The 10,284-nt window shown below is 36.6% G+C and overlaps 2 protein-coding genes across 4 annotated transcripts; both read left to right on the forward strand.

Moving 5' to 3' along the window:
* The first annotated feature begins 2,667 nt into the window (after positions 1-2,667).
* LOC122010265 (CBL-interacting protein kinase 19-like) lies at positions 2,668-6,550 on the forward strand. 3 transcript variants are annotated; one of them, XR_006119828.1, is made up of 3 exons: positions 2,668-4,287; positions 5,050-5,211; positions 5,901-6,550. XR_006119828.1 is itself a non-coding variant. In XM_042566743.1 (2 exons), the coding sequence occupies exon 1, from the start codon at positions 2,828-2,830 to the stop codon at positions 4,277-4,279; it is 1,452 nt and encodes a 483-aa protein (XP_042422677.1). In that variant the 5' UTR covers positions 2,669-2,827; the 3' UTR covers positions 4,280-4,287; positions 5,901-6,549. The 3 variants fall into 3 exon arrangements, 1 of the variants encoding a protein (XP_042422677.1); XR_006119827.1 differs by having other exon boundaries at positions 2,669-4,287; positions 5,045-5,211; XM_042566743.1 differs by lacking the exon at positions 5,050-5,211 and having other exon boundaries at positions 2,669-4,287; positions 5,901-6,549.
* Positions 6,551-6,644: 94 nt separating this feature from the next.
* LOC122010266 (interactor of constitutive active ROPs 1-like) lies at positions 6,645-7,818 on the forward strand. The gene is made up of 3 exons (XM_042566744.1): positions 6,645-6,779; positions 6,853-6,997; positions 7,067-7,818. Exons 1-3 carry the CDS (start codon positions 6,766-6,768, stop codon positions 7,748-7,750), a joined length of 843 nt encoding a protein of 280 aa, XP_042422678.1. The 5' UTR covers positions 6,645-6,765; the 3' UTR covers positions 7,751-7,818.
* The last annotated feature ends 2,466 nt before the right edge of the window (positions 7,819-10,284 follow it).

The raw sequence follows: 10,284 nt of genomic DNA on the forward strand, positions 1-10,284 counted from the left end.
ACACTGGGCGATAACCCTGGGCCCAGAATTTAAGAGGGCCCAAATTTATTTTTTAGTATTATATATTATAGGCATGTAGTTGGGGTCTTGGGTAGTTGGATCGAAATTCATATTTCAGAACCTTTTGATATTGTCTTTTCCTTTTATCCTTTTAGGTTGCAATTTGCAAAGTGGTAAACAAATGAAAAATTAGGGATTTTGGACTGCCATGAAACAATTGGAAGGTATAATCTTATTTTTTTTGAAAAGTATAGGCATGATGAATTTATTGCATGTTTGACTATTACTAAAAGTCTTGCATTATATATGAACATAGAGTTAATATTTACAACAAAGCGTCATATTTTAGGAAAAAATAATTTAATGAAAGAGAGGACGATGAAGTTTTACTATCATAATCCTTTAAAATTGATTATTTTGTTGTTGTTGTGGACATGACGATTGCTTCTTTAAAATGTAGATTTGAGCAAATGAAAACTTTTGAAAATATATTTGGTTTTTTATTTGATTCAAAAATGTTAAGAACTATGGACGATTATGAATTGCGAAAATATTGTGTCAATCTAAAATATACTCTAACTTATAACAACTCATCAGATGTTAAGTTAGATGATTTATTTATCGAATTAAAAAATATTACAAATGACTTTACCAAATATAGTAATGTCTACAATTGATATTCTTGAATTTATTAAAAGTATAAATTGTTATCCAAATGTTGTAATTATTTATAGAATCTTGTTGACTATGTCTGTTACGGTAGTATAAAGAAGTTTTTTAAAATTAAAATTATTGAAAATATATATGAGATCGTCAATGTCGCAAGAAAAATTAAATAGATTGGCAATTTTATGTATTGAGAAAAGTATTTTGAAAAATCTTGAAACTGATAATATTATAGATGATTTTGTAAATAGAAATGCTAGAAGAAATCGTTGTAGATGAATTATATATTATCAAAAATTTATTTTAGACCTCATTTTATTTTTTTCGCCTTGGCTTCCTGAGTCGAAGGACCGGGGCTGCGCCTCATGCCAATGGAGATATTTTTTTCTTATAAATTCATGATTTTTTTCATGTATTTTCAATGTAGGATTATATTTACAACTTTGTAATCTCAATAATAAAAAGATTAAAATAACACTTAAATGATGATAAAAGTTACTCGGAGTATTTGAAAAGGTATTAATCAATGTTTTTTTTTAAATCGTAGAAGGATCCGTTAAAGGTTTTATCTATTAATTTATTATGGATTTATAAACTAGTTTTGATTTGATAGATTGAAGATCACGTGATTTTACTTGAATAAAAAATTAGGATCTCTTAAAATTTATCCGTCCATAAGTAACACTTAAAACGGTTCCAAAATTCCAAAATTTTCTGTCCACATCTTACTGTAAGAACTTGTTCACTCTTTTACCATAACAATTGTAGCTAAAATATTTTGATGGGAATTTGGAACTTAAAATAAGAGAAAAAAAATGAAATTTTAGAATGACTTTAATTTTTTTTTTCAAAATTATTATATAATATTTGTAACACTAAAAAATACAAAAAAAAATGTGTATTCCATGACTTCAAGAGCTCAAGTGAGAGTTTGGATCTTCTGTCTTTAAATTTTTTTTTCCCCTGTATTTTCTGTCGATCGAATATATTATATTACATCTCAAGGCATTATGACATCCTTAAGATGTATGTAGTATACTTATGATGTGCAAGACATTCTTGAAATATAATTTGATCCGTCCGATTGATAAAAAAATATGAGGATAAAAAAATTTAAAAACAGAGGATCCGAACTGCTCAAGAGAACCCCTAAGGTTTGATATGCCATGGTCCGTGTATATTTAAAAAAAAAAATAGTTTGAATTTTTTTACTGAATATTATAATGCTATCCTTAATTTTTTTTTAAAAAAAAAATCCTATCTGCAAACTAAACAAAATAATTTAAAAATAAAATAAAATACACGCTGTCACGGACAAAATCCGCAGCACAAGTCCGGCGAGTAAAAAAGTTCTTATTTTCAGTAATTTTGATGCAACATATCAGATGGAATGGCTTTAAAGTCTATAAGAAATATTCATTCCGGTGAGAGATTCATAAAGTTAACGATCCAAAAAAACAGAGCCGTTCACATGTGGGTTCGTTGGACCCAATCTGTCCTCCAACTACAAGGCAGGTAACTCTTTTGGCCAAGAAGAGTCTCTTGCAGTTGTTGTTGTTTTTAACCAGTGTCCAATTCTTACTATCAACTCGCCGTGGTCCGTGGTCCGTGGTCCGTGGTCCGTCGTCCGTCTCTTATAAGATTATACAACACCGAATCATTACTTCACTATAAATTCATGTACTTTTTACACCGTCGAAAGTTCGTTCCCCCGCCGTCCACTCCAAAGTTTTTCCGTCAAATTAAATGACAACACATGTCTGATGTGATGTCACTCTCTTAAATTTCGCTACGCCTTAACCGCTGCCGTGGGGGCGAGTGTGCTTCGTTCCTGCGAAACAGGCAACTCAATCAAGAGGGACGGTTCGTCGCCGGCTGTCGAACGGAATAGCGTATGCTTCTGTCCTTCCACGTGTCCCGAGAAACCGTCCAAGCGATACTGGGTTTTCTATTTGTGGTAGACGTAACGGTGTCGCCATCTCCCGTTATCCACCAGAGGACGTCGGGACGAGTTCAGCCTTTTCCGTAACTTCGAAGTCATCGGTCCACCTCCGACGCGTGGCCGATACGCTCACATATAGCTCTCCACATAAGCGCTGCGCTTCTCCTTCCTCAGTTAGTTCTGAGATCGGATTAGGGACTAGGAATTCGAGCGTCCCCGATGGCAGAAGCAGCCGCGCCGGAAACGAGCTTGGCCGAGAAGAGGAGGAAGAAGGATACGGGAGGAGGTGGTCTCCTCCTCGGGCGGTTTGATGTAGGCAGGCTCCTCGGTGCTGGTTCCTTCGCCAAGGTCTACGTCGCTCGCGACGTGCGCACCGATGAGCTCGTGGCCATCAAGGCGCTTGACAAGGAGAAGATCGTCAAGGGTGGGTTCGCCGCGCACATCAAGCGCGAGATCGCCATCCTCCGCCGTGTACGTCATCCCTACATCGTGCAGCTCTTCGAGGTCATGGCGACCAAGACCAAGATCTATTTCGTCATGGAGTACGTCCGCGGCGGCGAGCTTTTCGGCCGTGTCGCGAAGGGGCGCCTCCTCGAGGACACCGCCCGCCGCTATTTTCAGCAGCTGATCTCCGCGGTGTCCTTCTGCCATGCCAGAGGCGTCTTCCACCGGGACCTCAAGCCAGAGAACCTCCTCATCGACGATAATGGCGACCTCAAAGTGTCTGACTTCGGCCTCTCGGCCGTGGCTGGGCAGATGCACGTCGACGGGCTCTTGCATACCTTCTGCGGCACGCCAGCGTACGTCGCTCCGGAGATTCTCGCCCGCAGGGGCTACGATGGCGCTAAGGTTGACGTCTGGTCCTGTGGCGTCATCCTCTTCGTGCTCATGGCTGGTTACCTCCCCTTCCACGACAGCAGCATTGTGGCCATGTACCGGAAGATCTACAAAGGATCCTTCCGGTGCCCACGCTGGTTATCGCAAGACCTCAACCATCTCCTCCATCGCCTCCTTGATGTGAATCCCCAATCCCGAGCCACCATTCCGGAGATCATGGAGAATCCCTGGTTCAGAAAAGGGTTCCGGCACATCCGATTTTATATCGAAGACAACCAATTGCATAGCTTTAACGATTCAGATTCAGAAGATGAACAATTGAAGAGTAACGAACCCAAGCCGGATGAGACGGACGAATCAGGGTCGGAATCGGATAGCTCCGTGGCTTCCTGTCCGGCATCATTCTACGGCGATTCCTACGAACATCATCCATCGTTGAGGCCACCAAGCCTTACTGCATTTGATATCATATCTTTCTCCAGTGGCTTTGACCTCTCAGGTTTGTTTGAAGAAAAAGCGGAGATGACCAGGTTCCTGTCCAAGGAGCCTGTCCCAGCAATAGTATCTAAATTGGAAGACATTGCAAAGGTAGTAAGCTTGAAGGTCAGGAAGAAGGGAAGCCAGATCAATTTAGAAGGAACTAGAGAGAGTGAGAAGGGCCCCTTGACGATCGGCGTGGATATATATGAGCTTACGCCATGGATTGTTGTAGTGGAGGTGAAGAAGAAGGCAGGCGATGGAGAGGAGTATGAAGAGTTCTGCAATAAGGTGCTCAAGCCAGGGTTACAAGATATCGTCTATGAGTCCTCCCACATTGCACGTAATACCGAATAGAAAAAAAGGTAACTTCATTCGTTGAACGAGTTAGAAAAATCAGAGTGCCTATTATTTGAATGTTCTAGAATTTGAAATTTCATGGATATAAGATGAACGGGATATCACATGTTCACAGTTGTCTTTTCTAACAAGTACATTTAGATATCCAACATTAGACCAAGTATGACAATCTTATTCAGGTTATCGTGAATTATTTAAATAATCGAGCTCAACCACATAGTTTTTTTATTTATTCTTTTTTGTTAGCTCTATCACATAATTTCTTCATAAATTAGGAAATTTTTGAACAAGTTGTAAGTGACTGTTTTTTAATCTTTGAAATAACTACAGAAGGCTGGAAAAGCCAATTAAGAACATGACGCAATTAGTAAAAGTCCTGGCACCTCACTTGTATAGCGCTAGTTTTCTTTTCCTTGGAACAGTGAAATTATATTTTGACATTAAGATGTTGAATCACTCTGTCCATGTTCTTTCATGGTCGGGATACTGTCCATTACAGTTAAAAGCTAATCCTCCTGTGCATTATTAGGAATTTCACTATTGTTTAAGCTTGCAATTTACTGCCACTTTCGCTTGATCTTAACCAAGCTTTCTTTCTCTTTAAATTGGGAATCATTGCATATGCTTGTTTTATTTATAAAAGTGAAAAATGGATCATGCTTTCTTTCCACTCCTTGTCATAATTCCAGCAATAGAACCTAAGAATGCATTTATTTGAGGATATTAATTGATGAAGAAGATATTTTCGTGCATATCTGATAGGTAAGATGGAAAAATGTTCGAACATTTTCAAATGACAAAGGATAAAACTATTGAAGAAATAAGATTTATTCAGCTGAATCAAAATTGTTGGCACTTAAGCGGGTCAAAATGGTGATGATCATGATTCATGATGAGGGCTTTACCCGGCTAAAATCAGAGAATAAACAGTAAGTTCAATATACACAAAAGCCTCTCCAACTATGTTGTTTATTCTTAGATGAGGCTGTTCTTTGTCTCAAGTGTTAAAAGGGAGGAGCTAGCGGCTGTAACTCAGAACTATGAAAACCTGAAAGATAAGTTAAAATTTAAAATGGATTAAAAAAATGTTCTTAACACTTAGTAGACGTATGTTAAACTTATATGACATAGAAACACTAGAAAATTGTTAGAATTACATTCGAGTTCAGTTTTCTGTATCTTAATAGACATGAATATGTAACCTAGTGACTAGTGTTGTATAATGGTTAGACTCCTAGCCAGGGTAGATTGTTTGTTAAAGATTTGCAATGAAAAAATGGCACTTGAAATTGATAACCTTTATTTCTTTTAGAAGCAGAGAGGGGAGCTAGTATACGCTCAAATGATCAACAACTAAAAATAATTAAGTTGACTTGGTTGGGATATGGCTAACTAAATTCCTTGGTTTGAATGATCTTTTACTGTTGTAAGGCCAATATTAGGCTTTTGTTTTCTACATTTGATATGCATGCGGATCACTATTTTGTCCTTCATGGTGCTATCACCATCCTCGTTTTTCATTTTCACTTTCTGTCTTTGCCACCTCGATAATTCTTTTTAAAGAACTTATATTTTGATTCTTATTCTTAGTTATAATTACAATTTTTCTTGTGGTTAGGTTTACATGTGTTGAGCATTTCAACTCGAGCCTTGGCTGGTTGGTTGTCAAATGAGACACTGGAGTAGAGGGATTTTTCTTCAGATGCTCACTAGTTATTTGGTGGACAAACCATTTCTTCTCATCGACACTCCAAATGCTGATAACTTTTGCTGGACTTTATTTTGATCTGGATTTTCCTTTTTTTCCTGGTGTTTATACATTCTTACAGTGGACCATGCAGATCGCCATGAAAGACAACTATCACACCAGCTTCAGCATTGTTCATCAAACATTATCTGAAGTCGCTCTCTATTGGATCATTGCCTATTCTGTTTCTTTCCCCCATTTGCCACGCCTGCTGTGAATATGAGTTCATACGTCGACCACTAACTAATGAGCCAGTTTGTGTAGCATGGCTATGTATATATAATATATACACATTAGAATGAGTTAGACTGTGTATAGCTATATTTTCCTTGTAAATTAACATTATATTTAATGTTCGGGTAATCTGAAAAGTTAGGAACTTCTGTTCAGATTGATTCTGTGTGTGGGTTCAGTTGTAAAGCAAATGGCAGCCAAACAAATCTGATATTGTTGGCTGCTGCAAGATCTATAGCTTTACTCTTCTTCATTCGTTGTCAAGTCATTCAAGTGTTTGATTCTACAATTATGCAGGTTGGTTGATCAATGTGTAAACAGATCGTGAACTAGTATTCTGCCCGGCAAGATCTTGATTTGAAATTTGAAAATTTTTCTCGCTCTTTATTTATTTATTTATTTATTCTGTCACGGTCTTGTTGCCAATCTCGAACCGCGTTTTGAGCAGGGGAAATTATCTACTGCAGCAGCCAGCAAGTGGATCTCGAGTTCGTCTTCTCCGATGTCGAGATCGAGGTAATGCCAGAGTTCAAACTCTCGATTTCACTTGGTTTCAGAATCCGTTTGCTGATCTTCTTCTCGGAAACAGAGCGTCCGAATTCCCAAAGCGCCCAGGGCCGCTCCGCCTGCAGACCAGTTCCGAGGCCAACGTCCTCCACCGCACAGTGTCCGCGGTGGCCGGCGCCTCCCCCAAGTCCGGAGGTCGTCATTCCCCTCGCGTCTGCTTGCATGAGGTAAACTTCTCCGAGCCCAAACATAAAGATGTAATTACTGGAACTACTTCGCGGCTGCTGTTTCTGTAGAACGAGAAGAAGCGCGGCACTAGAGATGCGGATCAACTGGAATTGAAGCTTGGCGAAGCGGAGGAGGAGCTCAAGGAACTGAGAGCTCAATTGTCTTCGGAGGAGGCCACCAAGCTTGACGCCAAGCGTGCTGTTGCCGTGAACTTAGTCGAGGAAGAAAAAGATCGGGTGGATCCTTCAGATAAAGACGATGACTCTGGGCACGAAGTAGGGGATCGAGACGAAGAGGAAGAATGGCGGAAGGAGATGTTCATGCTGAAGGCTTTTCTGCTGGAGAAGGAGAAAGAGGCGGAGATTCTTCGAGAAGAAGCTGTGCTTCTCCGGGCGAGAGCAGCGGCAGAGTTGGCCGTCATCCTCGCTGCCGCGCGTGCAAGGGAAGAGGCGCTGATGACGAAGGTAAGATCGGTGGAGGAGGAGCTGAAACAAAGCGCGGCCAAGGAAGAGATGTTAGCAGAGCAGCTGCGCACGGCAGAAACAGAGAAGACATCGGCGGAAGCCGAGATGAAGCGGCTGAGGACGCAAAATGAGCAATGGAGGAAGGCCACAGAGGCGGCAGCCGAGGCACTGGAGGATCCCGGCGAGTGGGGCTCGGCATCGATGACCCGAGAGGAAGTGGGGAAGAGGAACGGGTTTCGCGTTTGGGTGTTTGGCGATGTCGGGAAAAAGAAAGCTCCGTACAAATAAGAAATGGATGCCTGTTGTTTTCAATTTTCATTAGAGAAAATTTCACTTGCTCCTGGATTGAAATATTATATTTTCCGTTAGCATGAAAAACATTATTTTTCTATAAATAGTATATTTACCATGGCAAAATATTATTATTATTATACGGATTACGGTAGACTCTTTAAACTATTAATTCGACGTTTAAAGTTTGAAATATATATATATATATATATATATATATATATATATATATATATATATATATATATATATATATATATTTTGATAACAGATCATTTTTTTTTATGGATTCAATCAACCACCTTCACAAATTAGGATGATAAATAAATCCAGCTTAGTTAAATTTGAGATGTTCAAACTTATTTTATATTTAAAATGATTATTTAAGTTTAGTTTAGTTCATTTTTTTATAAACTTAGAATTTTATTTAAACTTGTCTCTAATTCATTTAAATGTTATTGAATTCTTTTGATTTAAGTTTAATTTATTTATATTATCAAGTTCTTAATTTAAATTTATTTAATTGTTTAAATTTTTTAATTACTTAATTAGTTATTGTGTTTAATAATTTAAATTTCATTCATTTTAAAAGTTTTTATTTATTTAGCATATTAATAAGAATTTTATTAATGAATATAGTTAAAATAGTGTTATAAATAAGCCGAGTCGAACCAAGTTTTAGGGTGTTTAAACTTATTTGATAAGATAATTGAGTTAAGTTGAGTCGAGTTTAAAATGAACCAAGTTTTTAAAATGATTATTCAAACTTGATTTGGTTTATTTTTTATGACCTTGAGCTTGTTTGAAGTTTGACTTGAGCTTAATTCGTTTATATATTATCGAGTTCTCAAGTCAAGCTTGACTTGAGTTTAGTTCATTTAGATGTTATCAAACTCTCAATTTAAGTTTGTTTGATTATTTGAAATTTTTACTTGTTTGATTGGTTATTAAGTTTGATAATTCAAATTGAGGGGTGCAAACGAATCTAGCTGGCTCCTGAACTTTTCGAGCCAACTAAAAAAATATTTGATTCGTATTAGAATTTATCGGATTTGAGCATAACTCAAACATGTTCAAATTTTTATCGAGCTGAACTCAAGCTCAAATTATATTGTTCGATAGTTCGTGAGCCGCTCGCGAGCCTTAATATTTTATTAATACAAATTAAATATATATTAAATAAATAAATTTTGAGTCTTTCGAGTACTTATTTTTTTAGCAATAATTCGAATAGTTCCCCGAACATGTTTGAATCTTTCGAGCTGAACTCGAACTCGAGCCCTAATTCGAACCGAACTCGAACAAAATTTTTTAGATTTTTCGAGCTTCGAATTAAGCTCAAACTCGAATATACCTATTTCGAGCCGAATTTGAGCCTTAGATTTTTCTACATATTCAACTCGATTTGTTCGTTTACACCCTATTCCAAATTATTTGTTTATTTTATCTTATTTTATTTTTGTTTATTTAGCATGTTGATATGAGTTTTATTAATAAACATAGTTCGTAAATATTGTTCACGAATATTGACGAACTAAACACATATATGTTTAACCTTGTTTGTTTAGTTTAACGAACTACTGAAGCTTGCTTATTTAATTGATCTCATGTATATTAAATAAACATAAACAAACTCTTATAAAGTCAGAATACCAAATTTGTTCATGAACGTTTGATTCATTTACAACCCTATTTATGAATATTATTCATGAATATTGTTCACGAATGTTAACAAGTTAGAACTTATACGTGTTCAAACTTTTTTGTTTAATTTAATTATTAATTCAAACTTGTTTATTTAATTAATCTTGTATGTATATTGAATGAATATAAATAAACTCTTATAAAATTGAACACGAAATTTATTCATGAATGTTTGATTCATTTATCGTCTATTCAAAATTAATGGATACAAAAAATTTAACGGTAATTTACCAAAAGGCGTATCCAAATTTTCTAATTTACCAAAAGGTGCATGCTACTTTATTATTTACCAAAGAATGTACCTTTTACAGTGTTTTTATCATTCTACCCCCTTGATTAATTTTTTTTTCTCTGTCATTTCTCTCAGTACTCTTATATTTCTCCTATGCATGTAACATTTTTTCTCTTTTCTCTCCTATTTTTTTCTCTTTTTTACATGTAAATTTTTCTAAAAATATTTTAACACCTCCGAGAAGTTGAAATGAACAATGGATAACATATTTTAACTCTTTGCAACCCTAGGAATTCATAAGAACTGAAATGGATGTAATTAGAGCTCTCTAGGTCCATTAGTAGAATTCAACCTATGAATTTTTTTGTTGCAAGAAGTTCAAATATGTTATTCATTATTTATTTCGACTTCTTAGATATAGAATCATCAAAATTCTCCACGTTGGGTCTGATATGAAATCATATTAGGCCAAATGCGGACTTGATATGATTCAATGTGGGTCTGATATAGAATGATATCAGGTCCAACGTGGAGAATTTTGGAAATTCTTTCTTATTACATTTGAACACCTTTGAGAAGTCGAAATAAATAATGA

The sequence above is a fragment of the Zingiber officinale genome, chromosome 8A, assembly GCF_018446385.1.
Source record: "Zingiber officinale cultivar Zhangliang chromosome 8A, Zo_v1.1, whole genome shotgun sequence".
Taxonomy (NCBI): domain Eukaryota; kingdom Viridiplantae; phylum Streptophyta; class Magnoliopsida; order Zingiberales; family Zingiberaceae; genus Zingiber; species Zingiber officinale.

Bases quoted from the DNA above. Each gene is read 5' to 3' on its own strand.
- LOC122010265 (XM_042566743.1), top strand. From the start codon at position 2,828: ATGGCAGAAGCAGCCGCGCCGGAAACGAGCTTGGCCGAGAAGAGGAGG.
- LOC122010266 (XM_042566744.1), top strand. The intron at 6,998-7,066 runs GTAAACTTCTCC...CTGTTTCTGTAG, and splicing joins CTCGCGTCTGCTTGCATGAG to AACGAGAAGAAGCGCGGCAC.